At 48.8% G+C, this 20,000-nt stretch overlaps 4 protein-coding genes across 7 annotated transcripts in view; 3 read left to right on the top strand and 1 right to left on the bottom strand.

Annotated features, from left to right (window-relative positions):
- The window catches only part of LOC126581283 (uncharacterized), a 21,903-nt gene extending 19,469 nt beyond the window's left edge, over positions 1–2,434 (top strand). For both annotated transcript variants that reach the window (XM_050244826.1, XM_050244825.1), the window contains one exon: positions 1–2,434. This exon is cut by the window's left edge and continues 556 nt beyond it. In XM_050244826.1, coding sequence (XP_050100783.1) covers positions 1–417 — 417 coding nt within the window. In that variant the 3' untranslated portion in view covers positions 418–2,434.
- Positions 2,435–2,927: 493 nt separating this feature from the next.
- Positions 2,928–6,510, bottom strand: LOC126581284 (zinc finger protein 425-like). Of its 2 annotated transcripts, XM_050244828.1 has the most exons (3): positions 6,500–6,510; positions 5,019–5,352; positions 2,928–4,955 (listed from the first exon to the last, which is right to left on the bottom strand). In XM_050244828.1, the coding sequence occupies exons 2-3, from the start codon at positions 5,157–5,159 to the stop codon at positions 3,036–3,038; spliced, it is 2,061 nt and encodes a 686-aa protein (XP_050100785.1). In that variant the 5' UTR covers positions 5,160–5,352; positions 6,500–6,510; the 3' UTR covers positions 2,928–3,035. The 2 variants fall into 2 exon arrangements, with proteins under 2 accessions (XP_050100785.1, XP_050100784.1); XM_050244827.1 differs by lacking the exon at positions 6,500–6,510 and having other exon boundaries at positions 5,019–5,506.
- Positions 6,511–6,787: 277 nt separating this feature from the next.
- Positions 6,788–8,437, top strand: LOC126580758 (dephospho-CoA kinase domain-containing protein). Its single transcript, XM_050244002.1, has 4 exons — positions 6,788–6,810; positions 6,888–7,184; positions 7,400–7,694; positions 7,764–8,437. Exons 2-4 carry the CDS (start codon positions 7,073–7,075, stop codon positions 8,062–8,064), a joined length of 708 nt encoding a protein of 235 aa, XP_050099959.1. The 5' UTR covers positions 6,788–6,810; positions 6,888–7,072; the 3' UTR covers positions 8,065–8,437.
- Positions 8,438–9,401: 964 nt separating this feature from the next.
- Positions 9,402–19,904, top strand: LOC126581305 (transforming growth factor-beta-induced protein ig-h3). 2 transcript variants are annotated; one of them, XM_050244866.1, is made up of 9 exons: positions 9,402–9,681; positions 11,321–11,418; positions 12,084–12,375; positions 15,942–16,112; positions 16,194–16,461; positions 16,550–17,075; positions 18,252–18,877; positions 18,947–19,072; positions 19,146–19,904. In XM_050244866.1, exons 1-9 carry the CDS (start codon positions 9,599–9,601, stop codon positions 19,635–19,637), a joined length of 2,682 nt encoding a protein of 893 aa, XP_050100823.1. In that variant the 5' UTR covers positions 9,402–9,598; the 3' UTR covers positions 19,638–19,904. The 2 variants fall into 2 exon arrangements, with proteins under 2 accessions (XP_050100823.1, XP_050100822.1); XM_050244865.1 differs by having other exon boundaries at positions 11,138–11,418.
- The last annotated feature ends 96 nt before the right edge of the window (positions 19,905–20,000 follow it).

Genomic DNA, 20,000 nt, shown 5'->3' with positions numbered 1-20,000 from the left:
CATGGTGGTACTACTACCACGACAACAACGGCCACCATCGTAATGATGCCATCGAATAACGGTACCGGGAGCGTTACTACGACGGTCACTGCGACGGCAGCTAATGGTGCCACCACACCTTCGTCCGGTACCGCAGGCCCCACGCACTTTCACTGGACGCTCCGAAACTGGGGCAATGGTGGTGGTGGCGGTTCAGGTCAGACAGCGTCCAATCGGCGGCGCAACACCAGCTACACGTACAGCAGTACGACGACCAGTGGTGGTGCCGGGAACATGAACAGTGGCAGTGCGACCAACTCAGCCAACGACAGTCAGCTGGACCAAATTCGCGTCGATTTGGCTAGCCCGGAAGATATTTCGCTCGATACTGACAGCTCGCGAGCCATGTTCACAGCCGCTTATGGGACGACGGTATGAGCTGTGTCTGAAGCAGTGCATGAAAGGGCGCGAAACAGTCTGGATAAACGATAATACTTACGTTCATATTAACAACTCACCGTGTACACACTCAACACGTACTTTCAATGATAGTTTGTTTCTGCACCTTTCCTTCATCCAGTGATTGTTTGGGAGTGATTGTATGTATTGGAAAGGATGCTCGACAGACTATCCATTAGCACGATTAGTTTCGGTTTCGGTTCCATTCGCAGATACACGATCGATTGAGCTCTTATATATCTACATATATAGATTGTCTAGTCCAATTCGTTTTACGTTGTATTACGACGTCCTGTTGGGTAGTGATAGGTGATCGTTTCGTTTAATCCATTATTACTTTTTTTTTACATAATTTTACGATGTTTCCCAAAAGAGTATCCCACAGCAAGCAGCTGTTGTCTTCGCGCAAATTAAAGCCTTTTAACCTTCATGTTGTCAAAACCGGGATGTAGTAAGATAACGCGAGTTAGTCCCGTAGTAATCTTAAACTTAACCGAAACATCTCCTGCAGCATTTAGCCATTGAATTGATGCGGTGATTACGGAACGAGATGCGCAGAATATGTGATGCAGTTAGACTGCTATCAAAACGGTGCGGTTATCCAAAATTCCCGCGATACGCCCTGTTTTTTGAAATCATCCTGTATACAGGTTGCGCAGCCATGCTGACGGGGTCGTTATATGGGGAAGAAGAGTAAGGCTACAAGATATGCTACGTTTCGTGAGTTTTCGGTTCGCTCTCTTCTAGTATATATGTAGGCAGTCTCTCTATCACTTTATCGCACACCGTTCTAGAGCGATGCGTACATACCAATTTAACATATTAACTACTTACGTAGCGTGTCAGCTGACGGTAGCGTGTATAACTAGAATACGGATATAAGAGTAGAGTTTTTCTATATATTCATTCAGAACTCTGAATCAAGCGGTACCAAAATAATAATATTGCGAACGTATCTTCCTCCGCCTCAGGCTGTCGGACGGAGGAGAGAGAAGTATAGTTAGTTAAGCGAAGCTCACATCGACAGCTAGCGACGTACGTAGGCTGCAACATTCTTAACATGTTCTGCATTATTCTCATTCTTACGGCCCACGTCAATCACCTAAGTTTGCTCTCTACCGGACATCTTCCGTTTTAAAGAACGTGCCACCCAATAACGTCTGCTGTATAGAACACCGCAGAATGTGGTACAGTCCCCACGCAGTGTTGTACAGGGCAAACGTGTTATAATTAGCAAGCAACCACTCGTAGCACAATGACGGATATATCTGGTCAACGTCAACCTGGTCCAAAATGTCTTTTATTCGCAAATCCTTTCTATAACGAACTAATGTACGTTGTCGTAAACAAGCTAGCGGACGGTAGCACAGTACAAATTTTTACTCAGCTCTCCATTTCGTTAAAAATTACCTTGTTATTGTACTCTCTTTTACATCTCCATGATATTGTCTCTATCTATTCCTAAGTTTACTATTCCACATTTTGTGATATTTTATCAACTCCCAGATTCACTGGCCTCGGAATGGCCTTTCGGATACACTCGAGCTATTCCTTTAAGGGCAGTTTTCCGTTTTTCAAATACACATTATTTTCCAATCATTGCTTTTCGATCGGTCTCGTTTCCCATCATCCGGTTAACGTTTCCCCCTCGTTCACCCTGCATATGACACACCGTTGCTACATATTCCTGTCGATTTTTCAGTCATTAACGATCCATCAAACCAAAGAAACAAACGGCAACTGCGATGCTCAGTGACTCTCTATTTTTCATGCAGCTACAGCTCTACACGCAACCCACGTATAGTAGGAACAATTAATTAAGGAAGCCCAATTTGATGATATTTGAAATAGGTGCGCTGTGCATAGGAGGATATGCTAAAAATGGTTACCGCATGCAGAAATAGAGTACCCCGTTGTCATTATGAGATACATTTGTAAGCGATAAACTATTAAGTGTCCTCTAATGAAACCCATTTTGATTTTATTTCACTTCTTATCATTTGTGTATGTTTTTACTGTCGTGTATATCACCTTCCAATCCTCTCTTCTTTGGCTACGTTTCGTCTTCAAACAGACGCTCCTATCCTCTATGTGTACATACTTGATAGTGTGGTATCAATGTCCTGTCTGTCGCAGATATGCGCAAACCTTACTCCAAATCGTTCGAAAAACCATACGCATTAGCTGGCGAACTTACTTACGTATCGCATAATAGAGCCTGGTGCTATGCGTTAATGTGGATGGTTAATAGTGAGCTAGTTTGCAAAAAAAATGCTGTGCAAGGATTGAACGAAAAGCAGACGATAAAAAGACGAAATGATGATGATGATGATTTACATGGCAGTATCGATACGGTAAAATGGAAGCTAGAAAACAATTAAAACTCGCTACAGTTCATTTGCTATTGCAATCAGACAAACCAATTTAAAGTTGATATTTAATAGTGTAACAAAGCGATACAGAGTAAATGCGAAGGAAAGGAAAATATATTAAATTAAACGGTAGCCACTTTAGCAGTTTTATTCAAGAGCTAACGTTTTCAGTTTAATTCTCAAACACTTCTCTTTTGAAAACCAACTCCTGAATGCCAACATTCCCTATTCTATACGATGCTTCTGCTGTTGGTGCCTTTTCAGGGAACCCGGAGCAGCGTATGAATTGTTGCAAACGTTACACCGATACCGATATTCTCGATGACAGGCAGCTACGTGTTCATTGAGATGTGAACGCTGGAAGTAAGCCTTCCCGCACTCACCGCACACAAACGAGCGTTCCTGGCGATGGCGTGATCGTTGGTGCTTGTTCAGGTGGTCCTTCGATGCAAACGTTTCCTCACACTCTGGGCAACCAAACGATTTATGATCACTGTGTACATTCCTTATATGTGCGTTCAGGTTCGAGTTGGCGGTAAAGTTCTTCCCACAGTACAGGCACGTAAACGCTTTGATGCCTGTGTGCCGCTTTAGGTGATACTTCAGTCCAGACGTAGAGCTAAAGCGACGGTCACACAGCGTACAATAGATACTTTCCTGACCTTCCTCTTGATGTTTTCGCTGATGGATGAACACCTCCTTTGCTTGGTGGGACTGGAAATCACAGTACTGACATCGGATTGTCGGTCTTTCACCCGTTTCCTGTTGATGGCGCTTATAGAAGGCACACGAGTGTTTCTCTAAGTTGTGCTTTCGCAGAAATGATCGATCACACAGGCTACAGGTGAATCGGTAACAGCTTTCCTCCTCGCGCACAGTATAATCCAGTGCGGTACTATGCACAAGCGATAGCGCCTCCTCCACTTCCGGAATGTTGCTCTCCCGGAAACGAACGTTTTCCTTCATGTGCTCTCGCCGATGCGTGCGGTAGCTCTGAAGACTAGCAAAGCTCGCACCACAATCATTGCACACCAGACTGGCGATATCGTGCTGTTCCGCCAGATGAATCATCAATTGAAACTGCTTCGGAAAAGCACGATCACTACAGTGCGGGCAGGGATATTTGCCCGATTCCTGCTGCGGTTCCTCTATCCTTCTCAGGTAGAAATCGTAATCATCGATCAGATACTCTTCGCCGTTCTCGAGGTACTTTTCCCATATTTCGTTGTTCTCGAACGCCTCATCCAGAAAGTCTTCCAGCACAGTCTTTTGATCGAACCTCGTTTCAGCCAATCCGACCCCATCCGGCTTTACTTTGTTGCTTTCGCTGGGTTGGGTGGTGCGGGTGAGATTAACATTTTGTAGAAAAGCTTCCTGTTCTTTGTCTACAGATTCTAGTGCTGGCAGCTCCTTCACGAACAAGCTGTCGTTCAACAGGTGCTCGTATGCGCTCGCTGGTGCGTTCTCATCTTCATGCAGCTGCTTTAGATGGTCGTTTAGTGATTCTAAATTATCGTAGCCCGTACTACCGACACCGCAGTAGCCACAGAAGAAACCACAGCTTTGTCGCTGATGATTGGATCGCAAGTGGCGGTTGAGCGTTTTCCGCAATCGATCTTTGCGATCGCAGAACGGACAGACAAACAGGCGATCGGCGTGATTCGCGCTGACATGCTGGAGCAAGCTGGCCTCGGATAACCAACCGGTGTTACAGAAATTGCACACATAATCCTTGTGATATCGCATGTGATTCTGGTAGTTGCTTCTCGTAGTGAACGATCTTTGGCAAATGTCGCACGAAACCGTTTCGTTTGCATCACGGTGAATCGCTGCCGTATGCTGCACCATGCCTCGCTGGGTAATGAAATGCTTTTCACACGCCGCACAATAGTAGTGCTTCCCGGGGGAGTGCATTATTTTCGTATGCTTCTCCAAATCTAAATTGTTGGCGAAAGAGGCATCACACAAGCTGCAAGTGAACGGTACTTCGTCTAGAGTCTGCTCGAGTATATCGAGTTTGTGCGCAGATGCTTTGCTAGTGGCTGCTGCGAGAGCCTCGAGAAATTTATCGTAAAATTGGTAGCTAAACTTTAGCTGTTCCAAACAGTGTTCGCACACAACATCCTCTTCAAGCAAGCAAATCTCCTACAATTGGGAAAAACGTGGTTAGTGCCGGTCCGAACTTTCCTTGAAGGGGTTATAAATTACCGGAGGAATGAGAAATATCTCAAACATTTTGCGCACCGTCAGCTCCTTTCCGTTCACCGACACGTTCCGGTGTAAGCTTTGCCATTTGTTCGCCGTCTCACCGCAGCATTTACACAACACTGCACCCAGAGTTGGTTGCATTTCGAAGAAAAGCCTGAAAGTTCTTGTTTCGTTCGATGTTGCTTGCCGCGTACGGAATAGGCCGAAAAAATTAACTTTTTGCCACTTTTTACCGATATATCTGAGCCTGTTGCAAAGAGAATGATGGGGCTAGTTGGGAAACGACTTAATTTCACTCTTATCACAACCGTATTTTCATCATCGTCCAAAAAACCTGAAAGATAATGAAAATTATATTAGAACAATTTTAGCAGAAGTTACCGTTCAGAATCAGAAGCCAATTTCGTTGAATAGAGTAGTAGGGCCTTTAAAATAAATCAGAACAGGTGCGCCTGGCCAGGCTAGGCCGCTACACGCACAAAAGATTGCAGGTTTTTCGTGGCTCAGGTCGCTGACTCCTTTACTTTGTCGCTGTGGCGGGCAGTACTGGTCCGAGTCCTGAATCGGTTGCTAGGCTGATTGAAAAACGAAGTAGCCTGCGCCTGGCGAACATACTTTACCGGCTCACCGGCATGGCCACCAAACAGTAAAACGGACCCACCCGCGTAACCATGGCAACGGGGGTATCCAAGTGCACTGCGCCTCGGCGCGCAGGGATCCAAGTGCACTGCGTCTCTATTCTTTTCGTTCACCGGTCGGTGTTTTCGCTCCACGACACACAGTTCGGTTTTGCGGTCGTTTCGGTCCTCGCAAAATCCAAATTCGTTAAAAAATCCAATCATCGACCATGGATGCTAATCAGAAATCAGCCAACGTAAGTAATTTGCGGCATTTTTGCTGGATAAATGGACTCTCACACAGGCCTTCTTTGTGTTCGTTCTCGTTTTAGCCTCGCGATGGTTTGGACGAGCTGCTGGCAAGTAGTGATGCTTTTTACGCCGAGATTTCGCACACTCTGGCCAAGGTCGCTGGGATTAGAAAAAGGGCAAATTAAGGCTGCAGTGGTGCGCCGATGGCACACCGGCGGGCGTCAACAAGCGAATCTGGCTGGTTATGTGGCGCATGCTGCCGCTGGGCTCAGTGCACACGGCCGGAGTATTTGTAGGCGGCGGCAAACCAAAGGATGCCGATTTCATGCGCTGGTTTGTGGCGAGCGCGAACAAAATCACGCAGTCCGGTGATCCTGTCCCAGTCCTGTCGTGCATCCCGGTGAAGATTGCAACGTCCGAAAACACAAAGAATTCTCCCTCCGGTCCGGTTCGGTGACCGGATTGGATGCTCGCACACAGGGTAGGTACCTGGTCACACCAAACCGCGCGTTTCAGTTCCGGAGGGAGCGGTCGGAGTAGTTTTCGGGTCGCTGTATGATGACACAGCACCGGAGGCCACCGATCGGTGCGGGGCGCTTGTTTACGACTCACTCGGATCTCCTTCGTGTTCTGCCGGACTTCAGGATAGAATGCGTTTCGCCTGCAGTGCACTGTCCGGTCACTTGCGCTTTGGGTCCAGTCCAGTGGAGTTTTCGCGTCGATCGCGGTCCGTGGGGGGTAAGGCGTGTTTGTTTTGGATCCGTTTTGGTGAGTTTGGTGGGTTCCTGTTGGTGGGTGGGGTTGTCGCGCGCCCCTCGATGCACAAACCACGAGGCATAAACGGATCCTTTAATTCTGTCCAGCGGAGCATCAGTGTTTCGCTGAGTGTGCATGAGGGGTTGTTTTGGTCTCCGTGATTCGAGGTTGGAAATTTAGTTGATAAATTCAGCCGAGCTAATCAGCCGAGAAAACGCTTTGCACTGGTCCATTTCATTGCCAGCTCGTGTGCCGGTGTCCCTTGCTCAGCCACTGACCGGACGCCAGCACTGAAAATCGTGTATCGGCAGGTGAATCGCGAAGAGGAACCGCACAAGACCGAGCGTTAACCCTCGTGGTGCTGGTGGTGCCGTTACGGTCGAAGAGTGAGGGAAAGGATCAGGCAAGATACAGACTAGGTGGTAAGAAATGTTTCTGGTCGCGTTAACTGGTGGTGTGGCATCCGGAAAGAGCACAGTGACAAAGATATTCCGGGATAATGGAGTGCCCGTGATTGATGCGGATGCCATTGCTCGAGAAGGTACGTGGGTCGCTTTGCTTTTAGGGTCAATTACTGTGAGCCAGCGACGTGCGGTCGCCGGATGTGGAAGGTGTGGCGCCTCGTTTAGCATACGCGGTCTAGTTGGTTGCATAAGCAAACAAACCTGAAGCAACGGCCCATCGCCATCTCCATTAGGTCACTGATCCTGCGTTTATTAATCGTCGTTTGTTTAATCCGCCACTCTACTCTTACAGTCGTTGAACCGGGTCGCCCAGCGTGGCATAAAATTAGGGCAACGTTTGGCGAATCGGTCTTTCACGAGGACAGCGGCGAGCTGAACCGAGAGGCACTGGGACGCATCATTTTCGACGATGTCGAGAAACGGAGACAGCTCAATGAAATCACGCATCCGGAGATACACCGGATCATCTACAAAGCGGTCATCAAGTGCTTTCTGCTGGGCCACAACTTTGTCGTGATGGATCTGCCGCTGCTGTTCGAAACCAGAGTAATGCTTAACTTTATCCACAAAATCATTACTGTGACCTGGTGAGTATTGGTGGCAGGAACCGCGGTGGAAATTGTACTGAATTGGCTTTTATTTTTGTTCATTTTTAGTGAAGAAGACATTCAAGTAGCGCGGCTGATCGATCGCAGCAAATACACCGAAGCGGAAGCGACGAAACGCATCAAGGCGCAAATGCCGCTGGAATTGAAATGCGAACAGTCACACTTTGTCATCGAAAACTCAGGGACGTTCAGGGATACGGAGGAGCAAACGCTAAAGATACTCGCCATTCTGCAGGATAGCAATCAACACTGGAAAATCCGGGGCGTCATATTTGCGACAGCGGCCCTGCTCGTTTCCAGTATTGCGTGGATTCTAAACTATAAGTATAAGTGGTACGGCGCGAACTGATCGATCCGCCCCCGTTAGACACGGTGCTCGATAGATGCCCCGATGGTCCACGATGATCCCAGTTCCAGCTGCGTTCCTAGGTTTCAGTTTTCGCTCCAGCTTTGCCATGATTGTTTTGTGTTTTCTGTTGTCCTTTGTTGTTGGTAGATGAGGAAGTCGTGCTGTTTTCTGTGTATTGTTTTATGTTCCAATTTCACTCTGTGTGTAGCACGTCCGTACGGACGATCATATTTTTACGGCCACACCATTTGTATGGCATTTAAAACCGAACTAGAAGATGTCGCGTCATGCGTAGAGTCAGTAAGGAATCGATAGTATAGGGATTGAAATGAAGCCTTTATTCCAATTCGTGGGAAATATATCCAAAACAAACGAACGAAACAAACGATTGATTCCAGTCGAGTGGAGCAAATATGGTCGGAATTGGAAAGAAACATCAACCAAAGAAATGTAACTACCCCTTCCCTAACTCGCAATAGTCCTTGAACATTGTTACGCCATGCGACGAAATTCCCGGTGCGCTTATCAAACTGTTAACAATCTTCTGTCTCTTTCAGCAGTAACACGCCGATAGAAGCGACGAACGTACACGTAAATTGCAGGGACTTTCGTGCGATAATGAACCCGTTTGTTTACGATCCGTAGAATCCTCCCGATCATTCTGGCGAATTTCTATCATCCTTATATCGGTTTACAAAGTATTCTGGGATTCCCATTTCCCCTTTCGCACGAAACAAGATCCGTGTGGTCAAAACTACGCCGATTTTGTCACACCCAGTGCTTTCACCAGCGGGGCCAGCGATTCCAGGAGAAAGGTACCATCAACCCCAGCGACCATGCGGATCGGTGTGATGAGATGCGTTTCGAACCCTTTTTACCATGATCTTCGTTCGATGGGTGATGGTAGATCGGATGTAGAACGAACAAACCACCCACGGAAGACAGAAATGGACCCGGAGGGTGGGATGAAACTTCCAGAAAACCAAACCTTTCTCTCTCGCTCTTCTGCCGGTTTTACTGGTCGCGTGTGTTGGTTTTCCTGTGTGCAAACACACCAACAACACGCCAATTCCCCTCGCCCCCTTCGTCACGCGAGTAGCGGATGCGTCCTCCTTCCATTCGTCGATCGACGGTGATCTTCTTCGCTTTCTTCGCACGCTTAATAATAATAATAATAACATCTGTTCGCTGTTTGCTTACGATCAGCTGTAGGGTGCCCGTGGTGCCCGGGCGGGTACGTGGACCGACGACGCCGCGGACAATTGACTCGGGTACCTCGCCCGAACTGAGGCCGAAGCCGAACGGAGCAGCTTATAAATACCGGTGCGCCGGTTCCCGCAGTTATTTTCTTGGAAACGATCGCATCGCACGCAGGTATCGGAGTGAAGCGCCACGACAAACACGGTTCCCCCTTTCTGGAGGCTCAGCTAACTGCAACGAATTCGAAGTGAAATCTATAAAGTGCATTTTTAGTGACTAAGTGCTGAAGAGAGTGGTGGTGATACCGAAGCAATAGACAAGCAGCAGCAGCAGGATGGCACGTCGATTCCGTCCATCTTCATCATTGGTGCTACTAGCAGCAGTGGCACTTCTGGCTGGATCGGTGACCTGTTTCGAGTATGATCATCTTCCTTTTTTGCCTGCTTTTCCCCGCTATTCCGTGCTGGTTGATCCTTTGAAATTCTTTCACTCCTACCCTCCGTTGTTCCTCCTTGCATCCGTCTCCATCCATTCCAATACCCTCCCCACAGCAGCCAATCAGAACCTCCATTGCTTTTTTTTTTTTGTTCAAACCAACATATCCACTCGCCCAGCGTTCAACTCCAGTTCTCTAATTAAGTCCAGAGCACTGTTCTGTGCTCTACCAAACAGCCTTTTTTGTGTTCGCTTCTATCTCTCTCTCTCTCGCTGCTTCATTCCATGTCGGAGGGTATTTAATTTTAATTATCTTTCATCTCCGGTGCCCGTGAAATGCAACGGTGTCAGAACGGGATTGAAACAGTTTTTTTTGCGCAGCCCCTCGACCGGCCATGCATTCTCTCAGACCAGTGCTCTGTGATTAAAGGAGTGTGCACTCGGAGAACTTCTAGCCTCCACGGTGGTACTCGTGTGCCAGATGATTCTAGAAAGAACGTTAGCGCACCCGTCATCGGGACATCGAGGCTCTGCCGGCCTGGATGAAACGAGACCGAGTGATAGAGAATCAGCAACCGACCCCGGGGGGAGAGGGGCGATCGAGCGTAATAGATTCATAGTGTCAGTTGCAGAAAGATGCGCATAATCAGATAAGCAAGTCATTATTCAATCACTGCCGTTACCGCGGTCGTGTCCGGTCCGTAGTTGAGTAGTAGTTAGAGCGGTGATGCTGTCACTGTGTACGATCACCCATGTATGGGATGCTAAACCAAATCCGACATAGTCCAGCTTCCAGAGCAGAACATAGACACTCGGACCCTTTTCCCTCGATCGCATTCCCCATCATCAAGAGCTTTGGTTGCAGTAACTGCTCATGTCCTTATCTCTGTTCCTGTATCCTTTAACCCTTGCAAATGTTGTGATTAATCCTTCGTAGCTCGTATTACAAACTGTGGACCCACCGCGATCACCGTTGGCCGGGTCCTTCTAACTTGTTTATAATTTGAAAATGGTTTTGGTTTTTTTTCTCTCTCTTTATTATTTTCTTTTCATCTAACCAAACGATCTCACACCACACTCAACAACAACAACAACAACAACAACAACAACAATGCCACCCACAACCACTTCTCCACCTGATCTTGTGCATTGTGATTTGTGTTACTGCATTGCTCGATCTTTACCCATAATACGCTACGGAACGATCGAACGATGTGATCTGCAACCCACTTATGCACTACTCTGCATCGACAATCTGGCACACACGCACGTCGCACTGCGTAACACCTGGGACATTACCACTTACCAACCTACCACCTGCCCTAACCCGCCAAACGCGGTTTGTGGGAACACAATGCGCCGTGAATTGTGCGCGCGCGTGTACACAACCACTCTTCACACCTCACATGCACGCATTTCCGCCCCCCGGGGGGAACAGTCCCTTGAACGAGGACGAAATGGTTCGACTGGCCAGCATCATGGGCGATATTGATGATTGGCATGAGGATGCGATACTGCCGGATAGCGTGGAGGATCATCATCCATTGCGCACGCTCAATCCGTTCCACTGGGCCATGTTTCCGCACAGCCTACCTGATCGTGTCGATCATCGCTTTTACAGGGTACCGGAACCGGAGGTGTACGACGACACCGAGAGTGCAACGCCGCTAGGAGTGGCCGGTCTTGCCGGTGGTCGAGTGCAGGATCGCGAATCCCTCGGTAAGTAGCGCACGGTGACGGTGTAGTGCTTTAGTCTTCACTATCTTCAGTTTCCCGGGGCCAAGATCGTTCGCGAAGATCGTTTGATGAAGAGCGAAGCGGGAGCAGATGGCACACTGAAATGGCATCCCGCTAGTTCCCCGTGATTACCGCGAACGATTCCGATTGGTCAGGGGCGGCGGCACCAGTCCGTTACAGTTCGCTGCGTCTTTAAGCTCGCTGTCTGTTCAATGACTCGCGGATCGTACCGTGGTACATTGAACCTCGCAGCACAGAAAGAAATGTATAGCGAACGAACAACGACGAGAGAGTTTTCAATCGCCTAAAGATCATTCTCTAGATGCTGTACCATGATCAGATTAACATTAGGCTAGTGTGTGATGTGTGATCATACGATCGTACAATTACTATGCGAGTATGACCATCCATAAATCACACACTCACAGTGCACATTTCGCAAGCCCCAGTTTGCGCGGAGATACGCGGGGCTGTACTTTGAGCAGAGAGATCAATCATACAACGAGTCACGTCGTTGATCATGAGCCGCATAATAATACCAGTCGTTGCTTTGCATCGGGAACGAACGAGCGCATCAACATAGATCATCGTTAATCCATTCCTTGCCTTTTGCTCTATCATCCCACCGCACCGCCCAACCTTCACAGAATCGGACGTCGAGACGATCAGCGATGAGTTGACCCATCGTAACCCGGACGAACGGCGACCGCTGCACCGTCAGCCACTGGTACCACCGCGCCCAGTCGGTCATCCCGATGCGGAAACGATCGATGGTCCGGCACATCAACCACAGCGGCCACCATTCGATACGAGCTCGCTGTTCCAGCATCACTTCAACACGTTCTTCAACACACCGCTCGAGACGGGCTTCTTCGGTTCCGGGCTGCCCGGTGGATTCGGATTCTTCGATCTGCACGCTAACCGACCATGGTGGAAAGGGTGAGTCATTTTGCGCCAGATCTCGTCATCGGCGGTCGATCCCCGCCGTTCACCATCAAAACGATGCCATCTTGATAACGATGCAACGATGCGACAGCATATGCGCAATAGCAAAAGGGAAGAGCAGCGCGATCGTGCCGGCGTTGGTACAAATGTGTCGCATCGATCATCGTACAATGCACCCAATATGGCGCAATCTAGTTGGCTGGCTAGCTATCATCGCACTAAATCGGATGCGCTCTGGCTCTGTCGGTACAAAAAACAAATGGGTGTTGGATAGTGTGTGGCTCATGCGTGCATAAAATTGTTTGCATGCTCTCGTTGCCGGTCGGGCCGGGTAGTCCCCAGGTAATGCTTACGTACGGCCAAGCGTAAATGCAACCGTTACAGTTTGCAAAACGTACTTATGATGGCGACGACGACAGCGTGTTCTTTATGATACGTGAATGCGGCGCGGGCACATGCTGTCTTTTGGTGTCTGGTCTGGTGCACGCTTTGCTCAGCAAGTTTTCCGCCATGTTTTGTAAACCATCCTTGTGCCAACACGTCAGTTTTTGGGCTTAAAGAGGATTATTGCCCCCACGATGAGGGGCGGGAACGGTTAAGAAAGCTTTATGGCCACTCCGCCGCGGGCGCTCTTCTATGCAGAGTAAGTGAAACTGTCTCGTTTTTACAACGCCACCCGAAGCACACCGTTGAAGAAAGGTTATACCAATGGTTTGTTCCACTCGCCACACTCGCCGTCCCGCAAATGCAGGCGTGTGAATGGTGAGAAAGTAGCATCCGTTTGTTTGTTCTGGGCAGCGTTTCATTTCCATATTATTGGTTTAGGCCACTACCACCATCACCACCATCGCACAAAGGGGAATCCCCCGAAAGAGGAGAGAGAGAGGCGAGACCTTTCACCGGCAATCGTTTTCTACTTCGCGGTCCGCTGTGATCTTATCGATCATCCGTAACAAGCATCCGGCTGTTGCTTTTGCGATCTTCGAGGTTGTTGAAGCGCTCGTTGACATCACGAAGAACTCCTAATGTTTCCTCCTCTTTTGTACCCGTGCCTAGTGTGGGTTTTGTAGCAAACCGTACCAGTTTACGGGACACTATTAGTCTAGACAAATGGTAAATGATCGCCCAGGGGAAGCGGCACACCCACCGACTCGAGAAAGTAAACCCTAGAGGCAGGGGAGTCGGCGAGGTACAACATTCTTTCAAGTCTGGTTTTCGGGTACAGCCGTGCTCTGCGACTTGCTGCCCAGGTGCATTGCTTACTGGACACTCGCACTTGCCGGTGGTTCTCATTAGGGCGATCCGTACACTTAATAAGGTTCTCTCGGGACTTAATGTAGAGAAATTGGCACATTGGCATTCCCTTCCGCTTGCTATTCGGCGACCTGTACAGCTGTCCAAAAGCCTTGATACTTGATGCCAGTTACAGGCATTGTGTGTGCTCTCCATTGTGCACCTTTTCAACTCTATCATGCGTGGGATTTGGTGTCGTGTTTTGGGACCCACAGCCAAAGTAAAGCGAAATCCGCGAACACTTTTGTTTGAGGTGAGTGAGTTGCACGTCACCTCGGGGCTACGGCCTGAGTTTTTGGCCACCGGTGGAATTGACTTTGTCCCACTAATTGCCTCAAAATTGCACTGCACATGCGTAAGACCTGATCGTTTGATATACGGCTCCATATCTTACAGCTAAAACACGTTTCTCTTGCTCGCGATCAGACATTCGTTGCATGAGCAACACAAATGGGCTGTTGTAAATGGTGCAGAACAATAAATTGATTCCAAATCTGCACACTCTACAGTGTAATACAGTTTTTGGTGCAATATATCGGTTATTGGGGAGCATTTTGGAGCTTTATCGTTTCGAAATTCGTCTCTGTAGCAATGGAACAATGTTTTAATTTGCAGCTGGCCCATGTAATCCACATCGCGATTCCGGATCTCCTATTTCGACTCCGTTCTGTAACGATGTAAGTTCCGCGAGAGTCACCTTCTCAAGCGTGACCTCAATTCGCATAAATATTTACAAACAGAATCTACCCATCGTTTGATCAATCCGCATCATCCTGTCTATTCATTTGTCACGGCTACGTGTTTGTTTCGTCGCCGCGCGATCGTGATCGCAGATCTTGCGCTCGATTGAACCACAGAGCGCGCGACTGTTTCCAAACAATTGCAGTTCCGTGAGAATTTGTTTTACCGAGCAGATGATGGCTTTACAACTTCTGCTCACAATCGATGGCCCGGATAGCGACGAGGAAGATGAGCTTGAAACACTCGCCGAGAGTTGGCCGCCGCACGCAGATTTACCGGTCAACCGCGTGTCTCAATTGATGCTAAACCACCGGACAAAGGTTAATAGATTCCAGTGGACAATCCGGGGACAGAAGGCGCCCTCCGAGAGCCGCTTCAGTGTGTGTCGCGACGGTAATTTATGATTTACACCGCATAACGTCGACGACACCCCTCTTGTGCCTTGCGCGATTCGCGCATCCATTCTCTGTCTGCTTTTGCCCCGGGGGCTTTGGGTGCTCGAGGACATGACTCCCCGTTTGCCAGCGGTTTACTGATGCGGTTAGGGTAGATTGTGGCTGCTGCTGCTGCTGCTGCTGCTGCGACGCTTCGAGTCCGCCGTAATCATATTCTCAACGCAGAAATGCAGAAGAGGGATGATTTACGCCGGGAATTGGTTTGAATCGCATTAGTCTCGTTGTGGTGGCCGCTCGAAATTGCGCACGATGGTGTGATGGGCCCGACGCGATGCCATGCGCTTGTGCCAGCTTGCTTCCAGATGTTGATTTCAGAATTTTGGCTTTTTTCATGAAAAGAAAAGAAGAACGCAGTCAGACGCGACGCAAAATTGAAACAAATGATCATTGACCGCAGTGATGAACCGAGGACGGTGTCGGGCTGGGGTGCATCCTTTTAGTTAATTTCAGCTTGCCATCATTAGAGTTAGAGCAGTTTGCTAGCCAGTCAGACAATAGGCGCGATTTTATTTATTTTTTTTATTCTCGCAAAAGATCCAGATCTATTGACACGTTTCCGCGATTTTTTACCTCGCTTATTGCTCGCTCTGTGCCAGCTGGCCGGTGACTCCGAGATACGTTTCTATGGCGCAGCAGATAGATTCCCACGATAACGCACAACAACAAGCCCAGAGTAGCATTGCATTGTTGCTGAGAAACCTCTCCGCATCTAGAAGGCAGACGCGGTCTAATGTTTTAAATAAGAGTTTCAAGGGGCCCCGTCCGTTTCGCAGCTGTGTGAGGTCATGGCGGTACGGACTGGCTGGATGCTTTGAGTTTTTACTTTCTGACCACTTCATTATAGATTCGACCTAGATGATCCAATTAGACAAGAGGACGAACTTGAATAAACGATCTTTGGAAGGTCTCCAACTGCACAGCTAGAAAGAACGGCGCGGTCCGTGTTACCATCTCTTCCTGTTCATTTTGGAAGAAGCGCCCATTTTGCGATGGGAATGACAATGATTTTTTAACAACAAAAAAATCGCTTTCTTTGACCGACTTTCTACGGCGATTCTTCTTTTGCTACAGCGAGAACGTGTGTACGGAGCGCGAGGAAAAGGAGGAAGACATCGCTGCGGACGACAACCAGGAGGTTGCGGTCAACGGTGGCACCGGTGCCGGTGTGTTCGGTTTCAGCTCCTTCAACCTGAACGTGGAATCGTGTGCCGAAAAGCAACACAAATATGTCTGCACTTCAATGTAAGTGTAGTTGCTAGTAGTTGTACCTAAAAGTTCAATAATTTCCTGACCAGCAACGAACCCTTCTCCTAACCCGTACAGTAAGAACGTGAACGGCCGCAAGCGCACGGAAAAGATCACCCGCCAGTGTTGCCATGGATACGGTCGTCCCCGAAACGGACCACCGAATGCACACTGCGAGAAGATGGATCTGCACTCGATGGAGGATACCGCCGAACGGCTCGGTGCGAAGGAGTTTATTGCGACGCTCAAGAAGAGTGGTTTGGAGGCGACGCTTGAGAACGAGGTAACACTGTTTGTTGTACCGGACAGTGCCTACACCACCTTCGCCGAGCAGATGTGGGAAAACGTAAGTGCTCCGTCGAGGAGGGAGATATTCTTTTATAAGCTGATCCACAATGTTATACATCGGTTGGTCATTTCTCTCTCGCACACAGAATCTGGTTGCTTTCGATCCGTCTGCCCGGGCGAAACGAGCGATCGATTTCGCCAGTATGACCGCACGGGATGTGATCTTGGGCCACACCGTCAATGGTTCGTACCACATCGAGGATATCAGCAACGAGCAGCTGCTCAAGACGGAACTGCCCGGGGCGAACATTCGCATCAACATCTACCCGCGTGGTCCGGCGGCCATGGCCCGTGAGCACACCGAACATCCGTACCGCTACACGGCCAACTGTGCACCGTTGGTGAAGCTGAACCGCGTTACCGAGCGTGGTATCGTGCACGTGGTCGATCGGGTGCTCGTTCCGGCCCGCAACTCCCTGATGGACATTATCGAGGGACGCGATGATATGACGCTGATGCGTACCTTCCTCGAGATGACCGGACTGGACAAGATGCTGCGCGAGCAGGGTGACGATAAGCACTTCACCGTGTTTGCCCCGAACGACGAGGCGTTCCTGAAGCTGGACAAAGACATTCGACGAAAGCTGAAGGCCGGCAATGGATGCGCTCAAAGTAAGTAGCTCAGGGAGAGGGTTCACATATTTAAATTTGCTGAGAACGAATGGAAGGACTGGGAGCGATATGGCAAACCGATCCCATGACAGCATGTACGCAGAGGCCTCTACTTTACGGCTGAATGACTAATCGCTTTGCCATCTGCCGTCATCTGTACGGAGTGTGGTTTACGTGGTTGATGGTAGAGTGTTTCGTTCGATTCTTCATTTTTTTTCTTATTACATTCTTCAGCTCTACAGCCAGCATTGGAACCACAATTACCGCAACGAATTGTCATGACAAAATCATTCAATTGAACTACACTGCGGACGCAGGGGGGTGGTGTGGACTACCGATACGTGATCGGAATCTCTCACCCTACCTTAATCAAGCTTCTCTACTCCATCCTGCCGGCGGTTGCCGTTTGTGTTGTCTCGAAGAAGCGTGACTGAAGAGCAAAGAATTCTCTCGTTGGTACCCGGTTTAAAAAATGGCCAATTGTCTTCAATTCAATCGCACAAATCATCCATCTTGTTGGAGCCTTTCTATTGTGATTCTACAACAAAAAAAAAAGGCAAGATTGATTTAGTAACACGTCAGATCATTCAGATAGCATCCTATCCGATCTTCACATTGTTTCTGAGTGTTTGCTGACTCACTCAAAAGACGGGTTTACTCATTCACAGGCTCTGGTGTTTTGATTTATTCTTTTTGCCATATTTGAATTTGTAATTTTGGATCACAACTAATTGCGTAAATGGATGGTGCGTGGCATACACCACAGCCACAGAACGTGTCGCTAAAAGGGAGATCCAATATATCTTCTCTTGATGATCGAAACCTCCACGGTACGTGCCATGTGACACTCGATCCATTACTTTACCGACGGAACTAGTGTTGCATATTATTTGCAAATCTTGTTTCGCGTAACGTTCATTCAAAAGTATCCGCCTCCAGAACGCGAGGCCATCCTAATGGGGCCGTTTCAAGGACAATCGAATCCATTAGGTGCCACGCTGGATGCAAGTCACGTCCATTCCCGGGTGCCAAATTGTATTTGATTCCCTCCTTTTCTTTGGTTTTATTAGATCATTGTGGATCCGTTCTGGCAATGTTCCGTTACGAACGATCGACGCACGGTGTTTTGGCACGGTATAATTTAACGCCCATTTTATCGCGCTTTATTCCCGCTAGACATTCTGAAGAACCACATCCTGGACATAACGTTCTGCTCGCTGGCAGCGGTCAACGGTGTCAAAACGTCCACGTACAACATGCTGAACGAAAAGCTCGAGTTCGAGTATGCCATGGTTGGCAAGAAGTTGCCATCGAGCGGCACCGAAAATCCGATCGAAGCGATGGAAGAGGACCCGTCGGTGGGCAAGAAGAGCCAGCGGCTGCGTATCAATGGGCAGGCGCTGATCGAGGAGAGCGACATCGTCGCCAGCAACGGTGTCCTGCACATGATCGACTCCGTGCTGTCGACCGAGAGCGGAATGCCGATCTCGAACACACTGGCGAATCACAATCTGACGATCTTCAAGCAGCTGATCGCGGATGCCGGCCTAGAGGATGAGTTCGATGGTATGAGCAACAAAACGTTCTTCATTCCGTCCGATCAAGCGTTCGAGCAGACGGAAACGGGCCGCTACTGGATTCGGCAGCTGAAGGAACACCCGGAAAGTCTGCGCAATAACGCGGAGCTGAAGGAGTTCCTCGAGTATCACGTGGTCGAACCGTTGATTAAGACGTGCGAGCTGGAGGAGAAAACGATGCCAACCAAGGCGGGTCAGTCAGTGCGCGTTAATCTCTACACAACGGTGCGTACGAACCCGGGAGAGTTATCAAAAAGGGATCAAACATAATGTTCCTCTTTGCTTTCCTTGCAGAACCCCGTGTTCACAACGGTCATGAACCGTGCTACGGTGAACTGTGCCCGATTGACACACTTCGATGAGGAAACGTGTGGATCCGTAGTGCACGAGATCGACAAGGTTCTGGATGTGCCAAAGATGGTGAGTTGCGTGATCATTCGGCATCTTGCCGCACTGTTGCTAACATCGCTTTTTCTCTTCGATTTTCTGATAGAATCTGTTGGAAACCCTGCGCTCGAATGCCGACTACAGTATGTTCCTGCGGTTGGTTAGCGAAACGAACCTTACTGAGCTGCTGGCTTCGGAAGATTCCGGACTCACGCTGCTCGTTCCTAAAAATGATGTGTTCCTCGAGGTGAACGCCTGGTACCAGGAGACGCTCGAGAACAAGGAGGAACTGGAGCGTATCATCCGGGCGCACATTCTACCGAACGTGATCTGCTGCACCGGTATCGTGCCCTCCGAGTGGCCGTTTGTGCGTACGACCGAAACCATTGGCCAGCACCAGCTGAAGCTGAACCGCAACCGTCGGCCCCAGGTGCAAAATGCTGGCATCACCAAGTGCGATGTCGTGGCCCGCAATGGTATCATTCACGAGATTAACGATGTGATCAATGTGCAGCCACAACGGTCGGCCAGCGGAAACGGTGGCAACAGTGGCCCGTTCCCGAACTTTGGCCGTCCGCTAACGTTCTGGTTCAAGTAGAGGGCGCCGCGCCGTTTGGTCGCATGCACGATCTGTCTGCGATTCCCGTGATGTGGTTCTATCGGCCGAAGTCAAAACCGCCCTCTCCGGAAGGAGCTCGCTTGTTAATTATTTAAACGAGCGACCAACATAAATGAAAGATTATCGGGAGCTTCCAGGCACAAATGTAGTAGAGGATCGCTCGGAGAGAAACAAAGTGAGCCACAATTGTCTTACAGTTCTATATATTTATAAAAAAATCTACTGAATAAACAACAACTAACTAATCGTATGATGTTAGTCGTCTTGTCTCAATACCATCGCACTATTTAAATTTGAGCTTAACGGCTTTGGGTCTGTTCAGCTACTGAAGACCCAAATCTC

This window comes from Anopheles aquasalis, chromosome 2 (genome assembly GCF_943734665.1).
Source record: "Anopheles aquasalis chromosome 2, idAnoAquaMG_Q_19, whole genome shotgun sequence".
Taxonomy (NCBI): domain Eukaryota; kingdom Metazoa; phylum Arthropoda; class Insecta; order Diptera; family Culicidae; genus Anopheles; species Anopheles aquasalis.
The sequence above is the reverse complement of the archived record's forward strand: the minus strand, read 5'-3'. Positions and strand labels throughout refer to the sequence as shown.